We start from the raw sequence: 26075 nt of genomic DNA on the forward strand, positions 1-26075 counted from the left end.
CTCAAATCGTGACGGTTCATCATATATCGTGCAATCAGTTTTCGTCACGTGTTATTTATATTTAATTTTAAATAAAAATATTTAAAATGATTTCTGACCATATAATACATAATAAATAATGAACAAACACGATTTAAAGATCTTCAGAATCCTCACAAAAATAATCTAGAGAGAATCCTCGTTCTAAAATGTTGGATAATGTTAAGAGTAATGCGGCTAATGCCAGTCTAAAACAGTTCGACGTATGAGCTGTTGGGTAGCATGGCATCTAACTCTGAAGACCAAACGTGTCAATAAGCCACCACGTGGCACTTTCTCACCCAACAGATGTCCCCATTCATGCATATACCACGAGAGATTTTTTTAATGTGACCCGCATACGTGATGCTACACTACGTGTTATTATATAAATAATGAGATATGTGTGTTAAAAAGTTAATTTAAAAGATAAAATTTCCCACTACTTACATAAAAACACATGATATATCATCCGTATTTCCGTCACAATAAAAAAATTATCATATACTACGTCCTTAACAACCTGCACGTGCTTTCCTGTTTTTAATCCCTATCCTCCAACCACCACTCCCACTTCTGAAACCCTAATCAAATTATAGCGAAAGAAAAATAAATAAAAAATCTTTGTATTGAATATTACCTAATCAAATAGCTAGCGCTTTGGTTTGTATCAAGAAAAAAAGGAAGGAAAATAGAAGGAAATGGCTTCTGAGCAGCAGCAAAGAAGGGAAAACACAACGCTGGAGAGGGAGGTGTACATAGAGAAAGACAAGGTACCCAAGATGACGACGCACTTTGAGGCTTTAACGGTGCATACTGCTGATACGAGTGCTGGAAGGAAAGACACTTCTCTAGACAGCAGCAGCAAGCAGTCATCGCAGCATGACGATAAAGTAGCGTCGATGAGGAGTGGGAATACGGTGGGAGATGTGGGGATAGGGAAAGCAAGAGAGACTTATGAGATCAGTTCTCATAAGCTCGAGTCGTTTAGGGATACTTAAGTGTCAACAAGGGATGCGGACAATGAGAATTGCAAGCTGACAAGGCAAGGACGGCAAACATGGTGGCGGATAAAGAAGTTGAGTCTAAAAAGAAGAGCCAAGGTGGAGGTGGTCAAGGACAAGGACAATGACAAGGTGGAACTCAAGGCCAATCTCTTAGGAAGATTGAACACCGCCAAGAGAAGCAGGGTCGGATCAATGAAGGACGTGAAAGTAGTGAGATTAATAATGAATGTAGACGCACACAAATACATGAGGGTGTGGAGAAAATGACTTCTAAGGGGGTGACAACAAGCTGCAAGGTCAACAAAAGCAGCATTAACAAGCTTCTAAAGAAAGACAACGCCTTGAGTTTGAGAGGAAAAACACACAAGAGAGTAGCAGTACTCAAGAGACTAAGATAAGCAAAGAACAACCACCATCTTTGGAAGAAGTTTCACAGATGAGAGGAACGGCTCCGCAGAATTCTGTGGTGGTGATTGTTAAGGATAATAAAGGATCACCCTATCACAGTGCACTCAAGGTACCAGGTTAATACTTACCTTAGTGGTTAAGTAATCTACCTTAGTGATTAAGTAATTAGTAGATAAGGTTGTTATGTAAAAGTGGTGACTAGCAATAGACAGTTATTTATAAGTCTATATCTCTTTGTAAAGTCTACTGTAAAGTGTACTGTGGAAGCTAATGAGAATTCATTCTTCACGTATCTATTCTCTCTCTACAAACTCTCTCTCTCTCTCTCTCTCTCTCTCTCTCTCTCTCTCTCATTATTGCTTGATTTCTGCAAGATGTTAGAATTCTATATGGTATTGTCGCCATAGTCTCACGACTAATCGATCCTTCACTTCCGATTTTCTACAATTTTCTCGGTTGCCAAACAAGTCTTACCTAATTTTTCTTACTTTCTCTCGTAAATCTTTTGCACAATTGTGATGTCTACTACGATGAATTTTGCCGACTCTTTCTCTTTGGCTACCTCTTCTGGTCTTCATTACCCTGGAGATGCTTCTAATTCTTCTACGATCTCTCTGTCTTCGATCTCACTATCCAGAATATTGCTAATATGGTACCTGCTAAGCTGAATCGGCAAAACTATAATACTTGGCGTAGCCTTTTCACGCCTATGTTGAAACGATACAAGCTTTTTGGTCTTGTTAATGGAGATGATGTTTGTCCTCTTAAGTGTGTCTCTGATTCATCTGGATCTCGCGTTCTTAATCCTGCTTATGAGATCCGGTGCGAACGCGACCAAATTCTAATGATCTAGATCAATTCGACTATTGCTGAATATCTTATTCCTCTGACAATTGGAATGGTTGATTCTCGATCTTTGTGGCAATATCTTGAGCATCGATTTGCTGGTGCTTCTCGCACTCATGTTCATAACCTTCGTGCCAGGATCCAGACAATTCAGAAAGGCGATTCAACAATGACTAATTTTTCTGAACTCAATCAAAGACATTTATGACAAACTAGCAACTGTTGGTGAAACGATTTCTGATTCTAATCTTGTTGCTTACACACTTGCTGGTTTGCCTAATGATTATGAATCTTTTGTTGATTCAATTGAAACAATAAATGAATATGTTATATCGATGAACTGAATCTGTTAATATCGATGAACTTCATGATCTTCTTCTAAGCAAAGAATTTTCTCTGCAAAAAACGCAAATCAAGATCGTCATCTTCTTCCTCTTTAGCGTCATTTCATGCTTACAATGCTCATCGAACAGAGGCAATTTTCGTAAACGTTATCAGAATCGAAATCGATACAATCAAAATCAAAATTTTGGAGCTATCGCACAAACAACAACAATTCTGGAGATGTTCTTGGTGTGTTAGTGTTTGTTATTGGTGATATGTGCTTCAATGGAGGTTCTGTGCAAAGAAAGACAGACAGAGTTCAAGAAGAAGATGAAAGGAAATATGCTTCTCACATTTCACACACTGAACACGCATACACTTTGTTACCGTTGCACACGGAAGGAAGGGAGATCCTTCACACTCCAATACACAACATAATCTCAACCATTCATTGGTATCATCCTATGAGATAATGCCACATGTCTAATTCTATTACTTAAAACTAGATACAACATTGAGTAACCATGTGGACTATGATCCAATGGCTGACATTCAAACTGAAATGAAAAAACATTTGTGAAATGATCTCAGCCATCAATTTCCAGCTGAAGGGTTACATTTCAACACTCTTCTAACCCTTTAGCTGATTTAACTCCAAGTAGCTCCCTTAGATACACAAATCGGTCTTTAGGCAAAGCCTTAGTAAGGATATCTGCAATCTGCTCCTCTGTCCTGCAGTACACAAGCTCAATTTCTTTGGCTTGAATTGCTTCTCGGATGAAATGAAACTTCCTATTGATGTGTCTTGTCTTCTGATGAAGAACTGGATTCTTTGCCATAGCAATGGTTGATGTATTATCACACATGATATGAGTTCCCTCCACTTGTTCTTCTCCAAAATCTTCTAGGAAAAACCTCAACCACTTTGCTTGTGATGTAGCTTCTGCAACACTGACATATTCTGCTTCTGCAGTAGACAATGCCACAGTGTTTTGTTTGATTGAAGCCCATGAGAACATACCAGATCCTAGTGTAAATGCATACCCTGAAGTGCTTCTCATATCATCCTTACTTCCAACCCAGTCACTGTCACAGTAACCAATTAGAGTAGTTGCTTTGCCTCTATCGAAAATGATTCCAAAGTCAACTGTTCCCTGGATGTACCTCAGTACCCTTTTGGCTGTTCCCATATGTTGCTTGGTAGGGTTGTGCATGAATCGTGACAATAGACTTGTTGCAAACATGACATCAGGTCTAGTTGCAGTCAAATATAGCAAGCTTCCAACAAGCTGTCTATATTCTCCTTCATCTGCAGCCTCACTCCCATCAATTTTGTTCAATTTCTCATTCATGGCAAGCGGAGTAGCAACTGGTTTGCAGTCTTTCAAGCCAAACTTTTCAATTAGCTTCTGTGCATATTTCTTTTGGTGTATAAAAATATTGTTCTCAGTTTGGAGCACACCCATTCCAAGGAAATGATGTAATAAACCCAAATCAGTCATCTCATAGTGTTTCATCATGTCATTTCTAAATTCTTCAAGCATTTTTGGACTGCTACCAGTGTAAACAATGTCATCTACATATTGGGAGACAATGATGATACCAGAGTCCTTCCTTGTCTTAACATACAAGGTTGCCTCACTTGAACTTTTCTCAAATCCTGCACTATTGAAGTATGCATTAATCTCATCATACCAGGCCCTTGGTGCCTGTTTCAAACCATAAAGAGCCTTGTTCAGTTTGTACACCTTTGTTTCTTCACTTTCCTTCACAAAACCTTGAGGTTGCTCGACATACACTTCTTCCTTTAATACTCCATTGAGGAATGCAGACTTCACATCTAATTGATACAAGTTCCATTTCTTCTGTGCAGCAAGAGCAATCAATGTTCTAATCGTGTCCAACCTTGCCATAAGGGCAAAGGTTTCATTATAGTCAATTCCAGGCTTTTGTGAATAGCCTTTAGCCACCAATCGAGCTTTGTTCTTCTGCACAGTACCATCCAGATTAAGTTTGGTCTTATAGACCCACTTAACACCAATAACAGGCTTGTCATATGGTCTCTCAACAAGCTACCATGTGTTGTTCTTTTCTATCATATCCAGTTCAGCTCTCATTGCACTCCTCCATGACTCATCCTTAGCTGCATCATCATGATTTTCAGGTTCAATAACACACATGTTGCATTGAGCCATGATCTCATTTATACTTCTCCATTTCTTAGGTGTATCATCATGTGCTTAAGATCAATCAACCATATTCTCACTTTGAGAAACAGTATATTCCTCAGAGTGAGAATTCTCACCAATCTCACAATTTTCATTAGCATCCTGATGGTCATTACTGACTGGAAATGTTATTCCAATATCTTCATTGCAGTTCCAGTTCCAAGAAGCACCCTCATCAAATATGACATCTCTTGAGAGGACAATTTTCCTTGAAATTGGATCAAACAGTCTGTAGCCTTTCTCACTTGCACCATAACCAACAAAAATACATTTGTGACTATTCTCTTCTAACTTGTGTCTAAGATTAGAAGGTATGTGAACATAGCAAAGGGATCCAAATATCTTCAAGTGAGCTATTCCAGGTTTTCTTCCACTATATGCCTCAAATGGTGTTGTCTTTCTCAAAGCTTTGGATGGACACCTGTTAAGCAAATACACTGCAGTATTGACTGCCTTTGCCCAGAACATGTATGGAAGACCCTTCTCATGCAACATTGACTTTGCCATTTCCACAACAGTCCTATTCTTCCTTTCGGACACTCCATTTTGTTGAGGAGTGTAAGCCATAGTTAATTGTCTCTGGATTCCCAGATCACTGCAATATCCAATAAAGTCTGCAGAAAGGAATTCTCCTCCTCTATCACTTTTGAGGCATTTTACCTTATATCCACATTGTAGCTCAGTTATTGCCTTAAACTTCTTAAAACATCCAAATGCATCAAACTTATTTCTCAGAAAATACACCCATGACATCCTTGTGCAATCATCTGTGAATAGCAAGAAATACTTGTTTCCAGAATGAGATTCAACTTGCATTGGACCACAAATATTTGTGTGAACAACCTCCAATGGATCCTTAGCTCTCCAAGTCGATTTAGAAGGAAATGAGTCTCTATGTTGTTTGCCTAGCATACACCCTTCACACACATTTGTGGACATCTCTAACTTAGGCAGTCCATGTACCAAATTTTGTTCTTCAAGTACTTTCAGACCTCCTTCATGCAAGTGACCCAGTCTTTTATGCCATATCTGAGAGCAGTGTGTGACACTTGCTTTTAGAACACACTGAGTTACAGGCATCATTGTCAAAGGAAAGCATCTATTTGCAGTCATATGTACTCTTACTACCAAGTTGTCAAATGACCAACCATAAAAAACATTCACTACATCACCTCCAAACAACAGATAATAGCCGTGTTCCATCATCTGTCCTACACTGAGAAGGTTTTCCTCAAGTCCAGGAACCAACATCACTTCTTGTATATGTTTTCTTCCCAATTTAGTCTCAATCACCAAAGTTCCCTTTCCTGCCACCTGCACAACTTCTCCAGTGCCCATCTTTACCTTAGAGGTCAAATTTCTTTGAACATCAACCAACAATCTCTCATCACCTGTCATGTGGTTGCTACAACCACTATCTATATACCATGAATTATTTACCTTCACATCTGTCACTGCATTGCAAGCATAAAACAATGATCCCATTTCTCCTATCTGCCTTGCATAATTAGCCTTCTGCATTCCCTTGTTCTCATGACAATCTTTTACAAAATGACCTGGTTTCCCACAGCCTGTGCATTTTGGTTTACCCTCATACCAACACTTCCCATAATGTAACTTGTCACACCATTTGCAATCACCCTGAGAATTGTTTTGTTTCTGAGTATAATTAGGCCTATGATCCCAATTTCTTTGAGTGTTGTTCTGTCTCTGAGCATAATTGGGTTTGTGATCCCAACCTCTTTGAATGTTACTCTGCCTCTGAACAAAGTTAGACTTATGATCCCAACCTTTTCCTCTTGATTTCCAATTCTCTTGAGACCTGTGATTCCCAGAAAATCCACCACTTCTAGCACCCTTAGTCGCAACAGTTAAACTTGCAAATGCTTTCTCAGTAGAAGACTCAGCATGTAAATCAAGCCTTTGCTCAAATCCTTTTAGAGAAGCCACAACCTCTTGAACCTCAATCGTCTCAAGATCTCTAGAGTGCTCAATTACAGAACAGATAGCATCATATGTTTTAGGAAGACTAATCAATAATTTCTGCACTATTCTCTCCCTAGATAATTCTTCTCCATAGCTTTTCATTTGATTAATGATATCAAACAATCGAGAGAGATATACAGATAATGATTCACTATCCTTCATACGAGTATATTCAAAATCTCTACGTAACCCTTGTAATTTTACATTTCTTACTTGTTTATCACCTCGAAATTCACCTTTTAGAGCATCCCAAGCTCCTTTGGATGTCTCCTCATTCACGATTCTGGGAAAAATCTGGTCCGAGACTGCGCCTTGAATCATCCCAAGCGCACAAGCATCCTTCATCAGAATCTCACTGAACAACGTTTCACCTGACGTCTCCTTCTTCGTCTCGTCAACCGTAGCTTCTTTAGACTTCGGATCTGAAGATTCAAACCCATTTGCAACCAGCTCCCATAAACCATGAGATTTCAGAATGGTTTTCATTCGAATACTCCAGAACTCATAATTCTCTCCATTGAAAACTGGAGCTCTAAGCTCAACACTGCCGGATCCAGCCATATTAGACTTGGATTTAAGCAATCGTAAATTTCCAGATTCGATTTGAGCTCAAGTATGTAGCTCAATCGATCTTCACGAACTCACAGATTTCACGCCCAGATTAGACGATGAAACCTGGCTCTGAGGCCATGTTAGTGTTTGTGATTGGTGATATGTGCTTCAATGGAGGTTCTGTGCAAAGAAAGACAGACAGAGTTCAAGAAGAAGATGAAAGGAAATATGCTTCTCACATTTCACACACTGAACACGCATACACTTTGTTACCGTTGCACACGGAAGGAAATGAGATCCTTCACACTCCAATACACAACATAATCTCAACTATTCATTGGTATCATCCTATGAGATAATGCCACATGTCTAATTCTATTACTTAAAACTAGTTACAACATTGAGTAACCATGTGGACTATGATCCAATGGCTGACATTCAAACTGAAATGAAAAAACATTTGTGAAATGATCTCAGCCATCAATTTCCAGCTGAAGGGTTACATTCCAACATGGTGTTGCTCCTTCAAGCTCCAATTTTTCTGGTAAATTCTCAGGGAAGTTACTACTTTGGCTAATCCATTACATGTCAACTATGCTATCAACATGGCCATTCTGATCTTTCTTGTGGGCGTCTTACATAATTTACTGCTCAACTTCATCACAATTCTTTCATTGGGATGAATGCCATGGTTGGTTCTCAAATGTCTTCCCCCAGTTATTGGCTTACTGATAGTGGCGATACACATCATGTTACACCATATCATGCAACTCTCAATTAAGCAATTCCCTACACAGGCACTGAGCAGTTGTTTGTAGGAGATGGTAAAGGTATGTGTATCTCTCATACTAGATCTTCCTTAATTCGAACTTTTAATGCTGTTTTTAAACTACATGATGTGTTACTTGTGCCTCAAGCATCACATAATTTGCTCTCAATCTATAAATTTGTGTACGATAATTGGTGCTCTCTAACCTTTGATCCATTTGGATTTTACATAAAAGATCTAAGCACTGGGAAGATGCTCTTCTAGGGCCCTAGTGAAGGAGGACTATATCCATTTTACAGGAATGCATCTAATGGTGTTTCTGGCATTGCCATATCTCCACAAGCTTTGATGATTGCCAAAGCTGATATTCATGTCTGGCACAGAAGGCTTGGACATCCTTCTAGTGCAACTCTTTCTAAGGTTTTAAATAAAGGTCAATTACTAGTAGTTGGTACTTTGAATAAACAATTTATATGTTCTGAGTTACAATTGGGGAAGGCCTCTAGATTACCAGTTGATGTTTTGCCTTGTAGTTCCACTAGGCCATTTAATCTTGTCCATGTTGATGTATGGGGTCCTTCTTCCACTTATTCATGTACTGGTTATAAATACTATCTCATTTTGGTTGATGATTTCACCAAGTATAGCTTGCTTTATCCACTTCACTTTGAATCCGATGTATGCTCTGTACTTAATACCTTTGTTCTTAAAGTTCAGACTTTGTTTACAAGCAAACTTCAATACTTAAGGTCTGATTCAGGGGGTGAGTTCTTAACAATGAGTTACAAACATTTCTTAACACTCGAGGTATCACACATCAACTTAGTTGTTCGCACATTCCTGAGCAAAATAGGTGTTAAGAGAGAAAACACAGACATATAGTTGATATGGGTCAAACTTTATTGTTTCAAAGTGGATTACCATCCAAATGTTGGGTGGATGCTTTTCAAACAACTATGTATATCATCAACAGATTACCTCCTCAGTTCTCTCGTCTCAATCCTTGGGAATTATTGTTCAAAGCTTCTCATAAGTATCATACTTTGAAAACCTTTGGATGTGCATGCTATCCTTGGTTGCAGCCTTATGCACAACATAAACTAGATACAGAGAGTAAGCTTTGTGTGTTTCTAAGGTATAGTCTCAATCACAGTGGATATAGATGTCTTGACCCAGCTACAAACAAATTATATGTTTCCAGGCATGTCGTCTTTGATGAATCTGTGTTTCCATTCAAGCAGCCTTTATCTTTTCAAAATTCCACACCCTTACAATCCTCATCTCAGACATCTACAACTTGCTTGCAATTTACAATACCTATTCAACCATTGTCTCAGACATCTTCTCAGCAATCACACTGTAATTCTCAATGTAATTCTTAGTCATCCCATACTACACATGATTCTCAACACTCTCAGAGTAACTCTCTAGAACTCAAGATTCACAGGAATTATCTCAACCATATATCTCTCAGGAACAAGTGATCACAGTGCACCCATCATCTCATATTCCAGTCAATCAACACCCTATGACTACAAGAACAAAGTCAGGCATTTTCAAACCAAAAGTGTTTACCGCAACTAAGCATCATCTTCCCTCCACAGTGGATCCTCTCACCTAGGGTTGGAAAAAAATTCCCGAAAATCCCAAACCAAATCAAACCAAAAAAATCTTGATCCCAAACCAAAATTCTCGAAATTTTCGAGATGAAATACCGAACCTATATCGAAATTTCAATGTGGGATTCAGTATTGTGTACTCAATTTTTCGATAATCCCATACCAAACCGAAAATAAATATTATATATATACAGACCCTTTAACAAGAGGGATCTCCTTTTTTTCAAAAAAAAAAAAAGGGGATTTCCTCTTGACCGTTGGATTGGTTTTAATGAAATTGTGTGGTTGAGATTAAATTATAGGCCACACAATTTCAACCACACAACAGTCAAGAAGGTGTCCCCATTTTTTTTAGAAAAATGGAGATCCCTCTTGTTAAAGGATTTCATATATATATATATATATATATATATATATAAGCAGCCTGCAACATAAAATAAAATAGCAAAATGTTAGCTTCCTTATGCTTGCAGATTGTATTAAAGTGCAAATTCCGAGTTAGAAGGAAAATGGGCGTGGCCACTTAAAAAAAAAAGGGCTGGAATCAGAAACATATCAAAATTTTGTTCGAGCAATGCAGCTGGACTCAATGTTATGCCTAGGGTAAGATCCAACAAATAAAATCTATGTTTTATGGTTTCATATTTTAATTTATAACTTGTGTTGTAGTTAGTTTTGCAAGTTATTTTGTATCTTTCTATGTTATGGTTAATAAATTTTCTTGTGCCGTCGAGGTTTCGTCAAAAACTATAAGAACAAGCCTACTAATCAGTGGCTTATGCAAGCGTTTTGAATTTCATTTTAACACTCTTCTAGGATGGACATTCAAACACACTAAGAAACGACCAGGGAAAAGGGGTTATCATGTTGTTTGAATTTGTGATGCATTATATCTTATATCTATAAATTCAATATATACATATACATATATATATATATATATTATACATTTGAATTGTTGCTAACTACTAGTAGCAATATAATTGGGAGGAGGATTCTCTGCCCTCGTATTCTCATCTCCTTCCATCCCCTCCTCTCGCACATTGTTTTTTGTCTTATTATCTCTATAAAAAAAATCAATATAAGATGTTGACGTGGCTTAACCATGGCCGTTCAAATAGGAGGGCATGGAAGGGTAGAGAGATTAGGAAGGTAGAGAATCCTCCTCCATATAATTGGTGTGGTCTACAGGTGTAACCAAAGTCATTTATTGCCACATATGCCAGTATGAACTTCCCACAAATGTGTCTATTTCTTCAACACGAAATCAAAAAAAATGTATTATTAGTTTTCGAACATATTAGGTTTGTAACTTTTTTTTTTCTTTTGGGTTTGTTACTTTTTTTATTTTGGTTGTGTGTTAATTTAACTTGGTATGAATGATTGCTATTTCAATTTGTGTGAAATTTGGGAATACTAAACCATCCCCAAAGACCGAAAATATTTTGGGAATCCCGAAAATTGGGAATACCAAAATTTTGGTTTGGGATTGGTCTTCAAATACCTTCCCGAAAATTTTCGATTTGGGATTCGGGATTCCACTTTTGGTTTGGAATCCCATACTGAACCACCCCTACTCTAACCACACTTCCAACTACTCCTACAACTTATTTACAGGCTTTTAAGAATCTTCATTGGATGGCAGCAATGAAAGATGAGTTCCAAGCTCTTCAAACTACTGGAACTTCGGAGTTAGTTCCTCCCAACGCTCAATACAATTTCGTTGAATGCAAGTGGGTTTTTAAAAGTAAACATAGGGCTGATGGCACTATAAAAAGGAACAAGGCTAGGCTTATGGCTAAGAGTTTTCATCAACTGGAAGCACTTGAATTTTCAAAAACTTTTAGTCCTATAGCCAAACCAACTACGATTAGAATTTTGTTGTCTATTGTTGTCAGTTATGATTGGTTCATTCATCAACTCGATGTTAGCAATGCTTTCTGGCATGGTGCTCTCAAAGAAGATGTTTACATGGTTCAGCCTCCTGGTTTCATTAACTTAGCTAAACCTTCCCATGTTTGCAAACTCAGAAGATCACTTCATGATTTAAAACAGGCTCCCAGAGCCTGGTATGAAACTTTTTACAGTGCCATTCTTTCTCTGGGTTTTACTTCATCATATTCTGACACTAGCTTACTCATCAAAAGGGACAGCATTATCACATTTATCCTAGTGTATGTCGATGATGTCATCATCATAGGTAGATCATCTCAAGTCTGTCAATCTATTTTTTTCTAAACTGCAAGCCTTGTTTCCAGTTAAAGATTTGGAGACATCCATTACTTCTTGGGTATTAAAGTCTAGAGAAATGTTAAAGGTTTATTTCTGCATTAAACAAAGTATGCTTTGAATCTGTTGAAAAAGAGTGACATGCTTGGTGTTAAACCTTGTAATACTCTAGTTGGATCATTCAGGCACTATACTTTCTGAACCCACTGCATATAGTTCAATTGTTGGTGCACTTCAGTATTTGACATGGACAAGACCTGATTTAGCTTTTGCAGTTAATCAGGTTTGTCAACATATGCATAGTCCTCGAACTATACACCTACAAGCTGTTAAAAGAATTCTCAGGTACTTGAAGGGCTCGGTTGATTCAGGTTTCTGGTTTATTAAAGGTTTACAGATTCTTATAGCTTGGTCAGATGCTGATTAGGCAAGTTGTCCAGTGGATAGAAGGTCCACAAGTGGCTATTGTGTGTTTTTGGGACCCAATCTAATTTCTTGGAGTGCAAAGAAGCAATGTACAGTAGCTCAATCTTCCACAGAGGCTGAATACAGGTCATTAGCCCACATTACTACAGAATTGACTTGGGGTTGCAAGATTTTGCATGACATTTCTTTCCCACTGCTCAAGACTCAAAAAAAATAATGTGATAACAAGAATGTTATTGCTTTGGCATTCAATCCAATTTTCCATGCTAGAACTAAACATGTAGAACTGGATTACCACTACACTTGAGAGAAAGTTCTTCTCAATCATATCACAGTGCATTATGTCAATACATTACTTCAAACTGTAGACATATTCACCAAGTCTTTACCTGCAAATAGATTTACTTCCTTGACTTCCAAGCTTTTAGTTCGATCATCTCCCTTTAGCTTGAGGGTTGTGTAAAGGATAATAGAGGATCACCATATCACAGTGCACTCAAGGCACCAAATTAATACTTACCTTAGTGGTTAAGTAATCTACCTCAATGATTAAGTTATTAGTACATAAGGTTGTTATGTAAGAGTGGTGACTAGTTAATAGACAGTTATTTATAAGTCTATATCCCTTTGTAAAGTGTACTGTGGAAGCTAATGAGAATTCATTCTTCACATATCCATTTTCTCTCTACATTCTCTCTCTATTTCTTGATTTCTGCAAGATGTTAGAATTCTACAGTGATAAGGGTTGCAGAGGAGCGTTACGCCCAGGCTAAATAGTCGGCCAGGCAAGGGCTTGGCAGCACAACTGACTATGCCTCGAAGAAAGGTGGACAAGTCAAAGATACACTCCTCCAAGGAGCACAAACTGCCAATGCAGGCTGTTGGATTATGGATCATAATTCAACGACTAATAGGTCTACACAGTTAATTTAAGGATTGCTTGGAATATAGATAAGATTAGGATTTGGTTAATAGCTATAACTTGTACCCAAGTAAAGTTAATATATTTCGGATTTCCTTGGGGAATAAGGACTCTTAATTCTATCCTATTTGGAATGAGATTTGGTGTATCAATTATCTTTGGATTGCAAGGAATCATAATGTCATTATTATGGGAAGATTCATTAGAGTTAAGTCCATATAAATACAAGGCTAAGGTCCCAGATCACATTCACAACACACAAAAACTCATATAAATGCCCCATTGGTTTAAGTATAAAAGAGTGTTGAGTGTGCATAAGACTTTGGTTAATTACCATTTTATTCCACAAGATTCCAAAATGATTTGTGATGCGGGAGAAGTCCGTACATAGTTGAGTCTATTCCGCACGATTCTGTCAAGATGATTCATCTTTACCATCTATAGATTCTTTTAGGTTAGTGTTTTTAGTTGTTTATGAAATATATAAAGTTTAACACAGGCAAGACTGCTGTGGAAAAAACAACTCCACTGGCAGAGAAAGCCAAAGACGTTGCGGTTTCTGCAGGTCAGACCACTCTGCATTACCTGGAAGAAAGGGCGGCGAAGGCTAAGGACATGACCTTGGAGGGCGGGAAGACTACGGCGACATATGCAAGTGATGTGGCAATGAAGGCCAAAGACATAACTTAGGAGAGTGGGAAGACTGCGGCGGCGTGTGCAGGTGATGTGGCGGTGGACTTAAAGGACAAGGTGACTGTGGTCGGTTGGACTACAGTGCAGTACACCACTGAAGCAGCAGTGGAGGAGACTATAAAGACGGCAAAGGTTGTCATTGGGGCGGCTGAAGATGCGGGGCATAAAGTTGTGGATATTGTTTCGAAGCCTATGGGTATGGCTAAAGATGCCGCTGTGGTGGCAAGGGAGAAGGCTGAGGAGTACACTGCTAGGAAGAGGGAGGAGGCACAGAAAGAACCGGAGGCCAAGAGATCGGCAATTAAGCAAAATAAGCAGCAGGTATTAATATGTCGAGAGTACTAATTAGGTACATACTGCTACTCACCGATTTGCTAACTTGATTCAAGCGTATTAACTTGGTTCAAATAATTAAAACTTGAGCTGAAAATATTAGTTAAGCCGGTTGCAAGTGTGTGCAGCACACATGTATAATATGTGCGGCATAAATATTATATTTTATAGGAAGTTTAGTATTTGAGGAGAGTTTAACGTGTTGATTGTGCTTGAATGGTGATCAGGGTTACCAGGGTGGACAGGATCGCATAATCGACTGGAGGGCAAAGGGGAGGAAAAAGAGGGAAGGGAGGAGAGTTGGATGAAGTCGGGGAGCGCTGGCGGTGACGGTGGCGGTGGCGGTGGCAGAGGAAGCAATCAGGAGTACGTGAGGAGCATGGACAGCTCTCAAGTGGGAGAGGCTGGTGTGGGGATGCTGGGAGCAGTCACGGAAACTTCTACTTGAGATTGGTCAGACGATAAAAGACATGCACATCGGCGGAGCTGAGTGGTGGCCAGGAGCAGAAGTGGAAGTCGTCGTCGGTGGATGAGCCCAAACAGAGAAATACAAAAGAGTGCCCAATGGATTAGGGCCCACTCAACCAGCCTAGTACGTCCAACAACAGCAGTACAACATGAAGGTGCGAGTCGCGTGAACCTCTGGTCCTAATATGCGTGAGAGATCCTAAAATGGGACCATCAACCCACTTGGCTGGCCCTAACAAGTTGTTAGTTGTCACACCCTGATCACGGTTAAGTTCAGTATTATCTTTTTTTCAGATTTATTTTTTGCAAATCCACTTAATATTTTTCTAAACGAAAAATAAATATACCAACACAAATTCATTTATAAAACATACCACTCTAACTCAACAACAAGTATATGAATGTATATTGTACTTATAAGTGAGATATGAAACTTAATTAAAAGGTACAAAAATATTACCTACAAACAAGACACATTACTTGTAATATCAATCTCGGACTGAGTGCTTGATATCAATCTTTGGTGAGGGTTTCAATGCTTGGTATGCCACTTATGGGTCATATCAATCTCGGGACTCCTCATTGTAATGGTGTGTTTTGAGTGATTGCCATATAGGGGTTTTAAATTATTTGTAATTTGTGCTCATTACCTCTAGATCAAGAAATTGATCACTGAAGCTTATGTACCCATCAGGCATTCTTGTAAGAGGATGGCTTTGGCATCCTTGCAATTGTATGGTCATTGACATCCTTGTAAGTGGTTGGTTGTTAATGAAATTCTATCGTTTCTTTCAAAAAAAAAAAAAAAAAAACCAAGACACATTACTTGTGATACATTTTGATTACAAAAAAAAAATTGTGACATAGTAGATAAATAGAATTAATTTGGGATTATAAAATCTATAAATGAGATTTAGAACAAAAGAAAGAAGAAGAAATAACAAAAGTTAAATAAAAACTAAAGAGATCATTTTAATTTAATTTAATTTCTATGATAAATCGTATTATTAAAGCGATTATTATTGGTAATACAATAATCCTGACCTCAAAAAAATTGACTTATTTTCCTGATTACACTTAGTACTATCGCGATTTAACTGTCAAATATAGGTCACAACATGCAACTAGCAGGTCCAAGTACTTAGTACTACCATCATCTAACAGTCAGATATACTGTAATAACAAACCTGGACGTTCTGCATAAACATTCATTCATTCGCAATGATATAAGTATCTAATTAAGAAAGCAACACAACCAAGCTGATGAATTTACTATAATTAAAATTAAAAATAATAAATAAAAAAAAGAGTAATTGTATCAACTATCAAGCAAACAGAGAGAGATTAACAGGGGATTTGAGAAGTGAACCACTCCATGACATGAATTGGGGCTTTGATCAACTGCAGAGCCAACTCCACGATCACCGTCACGCACAAACAGCACGGGCAGATGCACGTCAGCAACAATCTGCCACCCACCACCCCCAAAATTCAAATCTCAATCAAATCAATCAACCAGATCACAACTTCAAAAATTCAAAACACCAACCAATAACAATTTGAGATACCCAGATGAGATGATCCATCAAATTGCAAACTTGAGAGAGAAAATCAATGAATTGGAGATAGATAGGGAGAAGAGGAATCATATTCATACCCCACGATCCAGATGACGATGCCGACAATGGAGAGAAGGAGGGAGAGGAAAGCGAACGGAAGGCCCAGTAGAAAGCCCAAAGGCCTGCAATCACCCTCCGAAGAGCACATTTCCGATTCTGCTGCTTCTGCTTCTGTTTCACCCTCACTTACTTGAGTAGTTGAAGTTTGAATGTGACGGACAGAGAAAGAGAGAAGAAAGAATGGACGAAGACTTCATTTCGTGGTGGGTGCGGGTCACTATTAGGATTCCCAATTTTCTTCCACTTTCCTTTGCCTCCCTTTAATTATTAGATTTATTTATGGAATGACCTCGAATTTGACATCCATCTCACCTTCTTTTAATTTAATTAAAATTTCGTCACACATTGGAACTCAATATTAACTTATCAAAAAGAAATGTGTTATTCATACATTCATTTTTACTTACGACATATTTTTACTAATTTTTTGTAATTAATATTGTTCAATTGATTCGATCTGATAGCCAAAAATTAAGATAGGTGTGTGGATAATGCTACCTATCAAAATTGTCAACGTGGCTTAAAAATGCATATGCGGCGTCCATGTTGCGAGAGACTTAGTGTGTACTGGGACCACAGCTTGATACACCAATTGTCCGAATATAAATGGCTAAATACATAAAAAAATAAATAAATTTCAACTACTTATATTATATCACTTGGTGTATTAAACCGTATTTCTGACACATTAAAAAATTGCTGTTTTGTGACATCCCACATCGCCCAGGGGAGCGATCCTTAAATGTATATTCCCATCTCTCCAGGGAAGCGATCCTTAAATGTATATTCTCATCTCTACCTAGCACGAGGCCTTTTGGGAGCTCACTGGCTTCGGGTTCCGTAGGAACTCCGAAGTTAAGCGAGAAGAGGGCTAGAGCAATCCCATAATGAGTGACCCACTGGGAAGTTGCTCGTGAGTTCCCAAAAACAAAACCGTGAGGGAATGGTAAGCCCAAAGCGGACAATATCGTGCTACGGTGATGAAGCGGGCCCGAGAAGTGATCTGCCCCGGATCGGGATGTGACATGTTTAGTGGCAATTTAGGAGATGCATATTTTGGTAAATTAATCATTTAAATTAACCAAAATTTAACTTCAACTAAAAACTATTTAATAATAGAAAAAATTGTTTAATTAAATGATGGTTATTATATACAAGAAGTCTCCTCCTTTCTTTCTCTTTCAATTTTGGTTCTTCCTTCTCCTTTCTTTGTCATGTCAGTCATATCTACCACAATCTAAATCAATTCTCATAAAACAAGATTCCCTACTTGGATTATTGGTAAGCATCTATCATTATTCTTCGTTGAAAAAAAAAATGGAATTCAATTGTTTTGGGCTTGTGCGTGATATTTTTAGGGGAATTTTAACGAAAATCTTTTGATATTGTTCACTTTAACGAAAAACCATACTTTTACACTAAAAAGTCAATCCTAATACTATTTACTTTACCTTCATTTTGTCCTTATCGTTAAAACTCAAAATTTTCAAATCATTTTCTTTAGTTTTCTTTATTTTTAAATCCTTACAAAAACAAAATGATTATCAGTCGTGCTCAAAAAAATGTTAGACCCATGATTCATTAGCGTGTCACTTGGGCTCTAAAGGGCTAATCAAACACTAAAGCATGGACGCAAAGGAAGAACATACGGCATGCCATCATGCAACGCAAGTTGAAGTTGAAAAGTTTAGCTATGCGTGAAGCACGAGGGAAGTTTGTTGGACACGGTTGAAATATACTGCATCTGCACAAAGTGTCTAAATGCGCACGAGGAGGTGGTTGAACCTTTTGCAATACGGGGAAAGAAAATTGCATTTTTGCACAAAAATCTGTCATGCAGCAGAGTATATACTTCAAGATTATAAAATCATCTTTAAAGGAAATGTCAAATTATAATAATCAATTAAAATTGATGACTGATTCAGTAATCTGAAGTCTTATGTCAAATTTATACTTCCCAAACCAATTTGTCAAATGGAATTTTCTTATTAAAATTGAGTTTTAAATAGTTGTAATTATTACAAAAAAAATGTTTTAACAAAATTTTTATTGGTTAAAATGTTAATAGGGACCCACCATTAAAATTAATTAAAAATAAATTTAACTCTTAATCACAAACCTTCAAATCCAAGCAAATAACATTTTGGTTAGAAAGATTTTTTATGTCAAATACGCACAGTGACATTCCACCTAACATTTTGACATCTCATTTGAAGATGCTTCAACTGTTAACTCTTGGTTTTGTATTTTTAACCAAAGATCTAACTAATGGTTAAAACGTCTCGAGTGTGGAGCACCATAGAAATCTCTTATTTACAAATAATAATTGCAAAAGGAGAGCCTAGTCCTACTACAATGGCCATGTGAAGCATGTGCTATGATGTAATTCCACCACATCCAAATACTAATTCCGACTCTCATTCATGCATCTGTCTGGAATTGGATGCTAAAAAAAGGAAAAGGAGAGAAAGAGCTGGCCATGTGAAGCATGTGCTATGATGTAATTCCACCACATCCAAATACTAATTCCGACTCTCATTCATGCATCTGTCTGGAATTGGATGCTAAAAAAAGGAAAAGGAGAGAAAGAGCTTCTACAATCTTTATATATAAACTTGTGAGCTCAAGCAACTTATACACTTACAGGAAGAAATCGATAACTGGTTTTCTACCTGAATTTCACGTTTGAACCTCGACAGAAAGACATCGAAGTAAGGAGGAACAGATAAAAACTCCCAAGTACGCGCACCTGCCTACATTTAAGATGCCAGATTATGTGATATCCCGAAGAAGCGATTCAGCAGATTGGCAAAGTAAGTCAATTGGAATGCTGTTTCGGGAGCATGTAACAAAGAAATTAGGTAAGATTGATTCCATGGACGAAAGAGTGCAACAACATATGAGGAAAGCATTAGTTGATGCAAAACTACTCAGGCTTGTTCAAACTTGAGTTCTCACTCTCCATGGAAATTATGGAAGCAAGCCTTTCATAGACCTGTATAATAGTTGAGATGTTACAAATATTCATATGCCGAAAGAAGAAAAGATAAATAACGAAGTTCTGAATTTAGTTTCATGAAATTTATAACGCCAGGATCACAAACCTCAGAAAGCTTCTCACTTTTATCCGTTTTCTTATCCTTATGCGGGTGATTTGCGCATAAGTCGTACCTATACAAGAGATGAAGCAAGCTGTTACACTTTCGTTAACAGAAAATTTCACACATGCAGACTAAAAAGAGAATTTATTCATTCCAACCAAAAACAAAAATAAATTTTGACAAAAGAACATGATATTAAATACTAAAATTTTAACTTCTCCAAATTAATACCAATCAAAAGAACTGGCTAGTATACAATTTTCTCACCAATCACGAGGAATGCCAGCTTCGTCACGAGCTGAATAATTGAAAGGCCCTCTCAACTCCACATTATACTCTTTCAACAAGTCTGCGTAGTTACAAGGAAATGATCCATATATCCATCTTGCTCTCGAATGTAGTATGACTATAGGTGAGAACATATACACACAGAAAATGGAACGATAGAAAACCTTTAAACACGGAAGATGGGGCACAACCCATTTTTTGACAGACATCGACAAACCAGTGGACACCAACAGCTACATGTGCAACTTCTTCATCAGCGATTCTAGCAACAATGTTAGATGTCCTAAGATCTCCAAAACCAACCAATTTTTGTACAAGTCGAGGTCCAGCATCTAGTCCTCTAGCTTCCTAAAACCAAGAATTACAATTCAAAATATAATACACAAATGAATAAATTAGGATCGAAGCAAAGAATATATAGTGTTATTTTTAAGTTGTGGAAAACTGACGCATATCAGTATATGTGTGTCCAAGCATGTCAAACTATATCAATATAAAACAAAGGAGTCTGCAGCTAAATTGGTTAATCCCACCCGTTGTTATGCCCTTTCCCATACAAAGAAACAAAAGCAAAATGGGGAAAGTAGAATGTCTTCTTTATCTTCTAACTTGACTCACTTAACAAAAAACTTACCATCAAATACCGCACTTTCGCTTAAACAGCACCCAAAATGCTAAGTTGTTGAGGGGGAAGAAAAAAGCTAATGTTTCTTTAGCTGTTCATCATTCAATCAACTATATCCCAATGCTCATGGGGTGACTGATGAGGAAAAGATCTTGCAAATAGTCAACCACCCTCCAATCCTTCTTCATATGATAAAGTTTAAACAGTACTAAACCTTAGCATATGGGAAGTAGGTGCCCATCAGTCTCAACATGAGTAATCAATGTTGAAAAACAGCTCGAAGTACTACAAAAATTTGGGAAATGTATTGAAGGAAAACTACGAGTTCGAAAGAATACCAAAGAATACCAATCAGTGAATCCACCTAAATCATTCATTCTTGTAGACAATACGCATCATTAGAAATCCAAATTCCCATCATAATAGCTTGGTGTAAAACAAAGTGGCAGAAGAGTTTGTGGAACAAATTGAGTGCCAGTCATCTGTCCCTAGTCTGGGTTCTCGCACTTTCTTCCTACATTAGCTCAACAATCCTCTAAACCTCAAGGAATAGTTCTTCATAAGTTGACAAAAGTTCTTCCAGCTTCAAAAATGCATTGTTTCATTTTCTTCAATTTTTGGATAGCATTGTATAAATTTTCATATATGTAGTATCAACTGTATACTCACCCAGCATTCCATATCAATATAGACAAGGTCATGCAGTTCTCTTTATTATTTAGGGAGAAATTAAAGACAGGTGAATATAATTGAAAAACATTCAAATCAGAGAGACAGAGCCAGATTATCTAGCAAATCAAGACTGCAGATTCAGACACAATTTAACATGCTAAACTACTTTCCAGTGAGCACAGATGATAAAGCATATAATGCCTCAAATGACCACAGTCAGGGATAGCTAACATGCAATGAAATACATCTCATATCATTGCACCTCAGCTGTGTACGTCTGATCTACCAGTTGAGGAAACAGGTTCTTATTTAGAGATCTTATTTGAATAACTGATAGAGATAACGTTTGTACATACAGCAAGTAGAACATATTACCTGGACTAAGGGGATCACTGCCAAACGTGCAGCAACATTGTCAGATGATTTCTCACACTCCCTCCAAAGCAGATTATGAGCAGGCATATCTCCGTAACTAGTTACAAAAGCAAAATTACACGTCAACCTAAGAAACGATAACAAATAATCTACCCAAAGTAAGTATTGTCCTCACTTGAAACCAAGTTCAGCAAGCCTCTGAGAACACCAAGCAAAATGGCGACTCTCATCGTCAGCGACATGAGCAAAGTCGGCAAAAAAACCCTCCCCTAGAGTCTCACTAAAAGGTGAAAAACGAACAACAGTATCCCACGCCAAATCAATTGCGTTGAGCTCAACGTGAGCAAGATTATGAAGCATATAAGCATTAAGAGGCAAACCCGAGTTCTTGGGAGCTGGAATTTCTTTAGGAGAAACCTGAACTCACGCGATACGATAGGGTAATAATGAGTGTGGCTGTAAAGCATTGTATACATGTTTTCGATCACTCGAAAAGTTAACTATGAAAACACTGGATGAGTTCAAAAGCCGGATAATTTGCATCAAAAGTTCAAAACAAACTAAGGATACAGATAATGACAATACCCAATTCAATATACAGGTAAAATATCCTTCTTTGATGTCTAATTTAAGCAGTTAATCCAAAACACAAATGTTTGACTTAACTTAAGCAGTACATGTTTAGTTTTAAGCAGTGAATCCCAAAACCCACAAACAGAAAATATATAAACATGATGAAATTGTAAGTTACCCATGAAAGATGGTGAAATTACCAGTTGGGGTTTGAAGGGGCGAGCAGGCGGAGGAGGGGGATCAGATGCACCGAGCGGTAGGCGGTGATGGCGCCACCTGGAATAAGCGAGGTGGGAAATCCTTGACTTGGCGAGGGGGTCGCTGGTGGAGAGAACCAGAGCGCCGAGCTCTGCGAGGGAGGAAGCTGACGACACCATTTGATTGTAATGCTTGTCAATGGAGGAGGGAAGTGACTGTAGCGGCTGAGGCTGTGGGCCCTTGGTACCCCACCAACGGTTCTCATTGAGTGGGCACTCTCTCCAGGTTTGCAGGCCGGACCAAGGTGAGTATTGCAAGCAAGAAGAAGAAGAAGAAGAAGAAGAAGAAAAGGAGGGGGCTTGGAAGGTGGGAGAAAGCATGGCCTTTACTTTAAGACGCTGCATTTTGTTACAACTTTCATGTGATTTGGGTGCCAAATTCCTTCACTACTCCGATGTTCTACTTTCATATCCTTCTCGTTGTTGATAAACAGAGCATTTCTGGTCACTTTTTATCTTTTTCTTGGGGTCTGGTTTTGTACGGTGAGTTCATAGGCTTAGGAGGTATGTATTCAGATCAATCTTACTCGTATCTAGGGGTGGATTTTTTTTGTCAAATTATCGTATTAACCGAATTGTCAATTGTACCATATTGATTTTGTGCCAAACCTTTTGCGGTAATCAGTAATAGCACGGTATTATACCAAACCGAGCTTTTTTAATAAGATATTGGTATTCGATACAATTACCATGGTATTACTGTACCATACCGAAAACTATAAATATATATTATATATATTTTCATATAAAATATATATATAATATTTCAATAATAGGAAAAAAAAAACCCTTCAGTTGCCTCACTCAAACCACACCCACCTGAATCAGCCACTACCCACATACCAAGTCCCCCAGTACGCCCCAAACCCATCTTCAAAATCCCACCCTTTCGATTATAAACTGGGAGAGGAGGACAAAAACCAAAAACAGTGAAAAGAAAAATGTATTGGTCTTGGATTGGGTTTAAGAAAAAAAGTCAGATTGTGGCCCAAAAAAGTGGCGTAAAACAAAGTGGTAATTAATATTATCATACCATACCAATTGAATAATTAGCATACCGAACTTTGGTATACCAAAAGTTTGGTACAGTAATGGTAATCAATTTTGTCATACCAAAAGTTTAGTATAGTAATTAGTACGAGAGTTTTGGTACGATAACCATACCGAAACCACCCCTACTCCTATCTTAGAAAATCATGGTCCCACAGTTTCTACTAAAGCCCAAATCCAACTCAATCAAAAGGTGTCCAACAGGTTAAAGAGAGATAGTTTAAGCTTATAAGTTAATTTATCGTTAGATTAATCTGATGTCTCTTATTAAAGAAGACCTTAGGTGAGCAGCACTTGACACACCTCGACCCGGGATGTCCACTAGGATTCCGAATCAAGTTGTGTTGGCCGACACTTGGAATATAATGAAACCATAAAATGTATTGATGTGAAAGATGTGAATAAATTTAAACCTAAAAGTGTCTAAGTACAAGAGTGCACGGTGAGCGAGTATGAACTCATTTCATACGTGATGACAGTGCATAAATACAGTACAGTAAAATAGGATGAGAATTATACCATCGATGGTCATTGTCTACCACAAGATTTGCCAATAATCCTCGTCGGTATGAAAACTCTACTACTAGAACCTGGAAGGGAGAAAAACAAGGGTGAGTGGGCCTGAAAATAAATTTTTAATAAAAACCTTTTGAAAGCATTATAACCCATTACCGTAAAACCTGTATAGTTTCCAAAAAATAATACTACATAGATACGAAAAATGAATGCACAAGTGCAGTAAAAACAGAACCATGCCATGCTGCAATATCTTAGCAATAATAAAAGAAAGCCAGGTGTGAGATCAATCTAAACTAACATGCCAGTCGGAGTCACCTTATGTGACTTGTACGACTGGACCTATTGCTCATCAATCTATGCTAGCACACGAGTTAGAGTCACCTTATGTGATCTGTACAACATACTGAATGTAAATATGTACGCTCTAGTGCTACGATCACATGAAAAGCTAGCATTATGCGCGGGTCACCTATGAGTTGGAGTCGCCTAATGCAACCTGTACGACAGGCTAGTTGGATCCAAGGTGAGAGTGCGGTGCGGGACGTGAACAATCACATGAAGGCTATGCCCTGGCCCAGAGCAGGAGCACTAACACCGGGGGGTGCATCAATGATGAGCTCTACATGAATATATGCATGCTCATATAATTCAACTATTTCAATCACATAATAACTCACATGAACTTATCTGCACTTCTGTAGGATCATTTGACATAACCACAAAACTCATCACAATGCAATATTAACACATTTAAATCATGGCATGCTATGCATAATCAATTTAAAACATTTTCGGAAAACCATAAGGTGTGTGTGTGTGTATCAAGGTTCTAAAAAAGGGCAGTGGGCTAGCGCCTAGTGCCTAGGCGTCTAGGCGGATTTAGGTAAATTTCTTATATATTTTATGAATTAATTAAATTTATTATATCAAATGTAAATATTTATTGACTAATATATTATTTCTTATAGAAAAACATACATATGTGAATGTTTTTTTGTACATATATGATATACTTGCCTAGGAAAAAAAACAAAATATTATCTGAATAATTTATAATTTATATATGTACACACACACACCAAACTTTTAAAAATATAAAAAGCCCACATAGTGGGTGGTTTTCATTACAAAAACCATCAAACCATCCACCTCACCTCTGCTCTTTCACATCACCCATCCACCTTGGGTGGTTTCATAATTAAAACCATGTCAGAGTCCATGGTTTTCATATTTAAAACCATGCTTTTGACCTTAGATTCCCAGTCCTCAACTTGCACAGTTGCACCACCACATATTCAAATGTTTAAATCTCTCTTTCTCTCTTTCTCTCTCTCTCTCTCTCTCTCTCTCTCTCTCTCTTTTCACACTTTATCCTCTCATCTTCACAGACGAGCTGCAAATGCACTTTTCCTTCCGTCATCTTCACAGAGACGAGCTGCAATTCACTGGCGGCCTCTTTCTCTCTTCCCACTCTCACTTCCCTCATCCTCACTTTCTCCTTTTTCTTCCTTTCTTCTTTCCCATTGGTCACTCATTTATCTCTCTTCTCCCGATTGGGCAGCGCCCATCCTCTTTCCCTCTCCTTTATCTTTCATCTCCATCGCCCAACTTTTTTTCCCTTTAATCTGGGCCACACACGTGGCTTTCCAGATTTTGCTCCAAAAATTTGGAGCATTCTAGAAAATAATAAATTTACAATTTTGCCCTCGACTTCATTTGTTAATAACTCATTCGTTATAACTCCAAATTACGTTCCATTTACGCCCATGCGTTCGTAGCGATGAGTACTACGAGGATACGCCAAGAAAACAAACCTTATGTGACATGACAAGACGGTCAACAAAAGTCAAAGTCTTTTCCTTGAAGGGTATTTCCGTAAATTCACATTTAAAAATTATAAAGACTAAAATTTTGAAGACAGGTCGTTACAGCATTGATTTTTCAAATATTAATTGTTCAATAAAGCCTTAGAGCATCTCCTCCAATTGGTGGAAGACAAGGGCAAAAGCAATAATGTTCCTTTCCCAACCCAAAAACCTCTCCAATAGTCCAATAAACCAAAGGCAAGCGGTGGGCTAACCACTGCTAGCCCAAATGTCCAACCATCT

At 37.9% G+C, this 26075-nt stretch overlaps 2 protein-coding genes and 1 pseudogene across 2 annotated transcripts; 1 reads left to right on the plus strand and 2 right to left on the minus strand.

Moving 5' to 3' along the window:
• The first annotated feature begins 719 nt into the window (after positions 1 to 719).
• On the plus strand, positions 720 to 14968 carry LOC137740704 (seed biotin-containing protein SBP65-like; annotated as a pseudogene).
• A 1121-nt stretch (positions 14969 to 16089) lies between these two features.
• Positions 16090 to 16678, minus strand: LOC137741110 (signaling peptide TAXIMIN 1). The gene is made up of 2 exons (XM_068480912.1): positions 16486 to 16678; positions 16090 to 16296 (listed from the first exon to the last, which is right to left on the minus strand). The coding sequence occupies exons 1-2, from the start codon at positions 16593 to 16595 to the stop codon at positions 16173 to 16175; spliced, it is 234 nt and encodes a 77-aa protein (XP_068337013.1). The 5' UTR covers positions 16596 to 16678; the 3' UTR covers positions 16090 to 16172.
• A 2134-nt stretch (positions 16679 to 18812) lies between these two features.
• On the minus strand, positions 18813 to 22919 carry LOC137740096 (uncharacterized). The gene is made up of 7 exons (XM_068479901.1): positions 22342 to 22919; positions 21744 to 21985; positions 21569 to 21665; positions 20061 to 20244; positions 19876 to 19957; positions 19612 to 19678; positions 18813 to 19502 (listed from the first exon to the last, which is right to left on the minus strand). Exons 1-7 carry the CDS (start codon positions 22741 to 22743, stop codon positions 19434 to 19436), a joined length of 1143 nt encoding a protein of 380 aa, XP_068336002.1. The 5' UTR covers positions 22744 to 22919; the 3' UTR covers positions 18813 to 19433.
• Positions 22920 to 26075: the final 3156 nt, after the last annotated feature.

This window comes from Pyrus communis, chromosome 7 (genome assembly GCF_963583255.1).
Source record: "Pyrus communis chromosome 7, drPyrComm1.1, whole genome shotgun sequence".
Taxonomy (NCBI): domain Eukaryota; kingdom Viridiplantae; phylum Streptophyta; class Magnoliopsida; order Rosales; family Rosaceae; genus Pyrus; species Pyrus communis.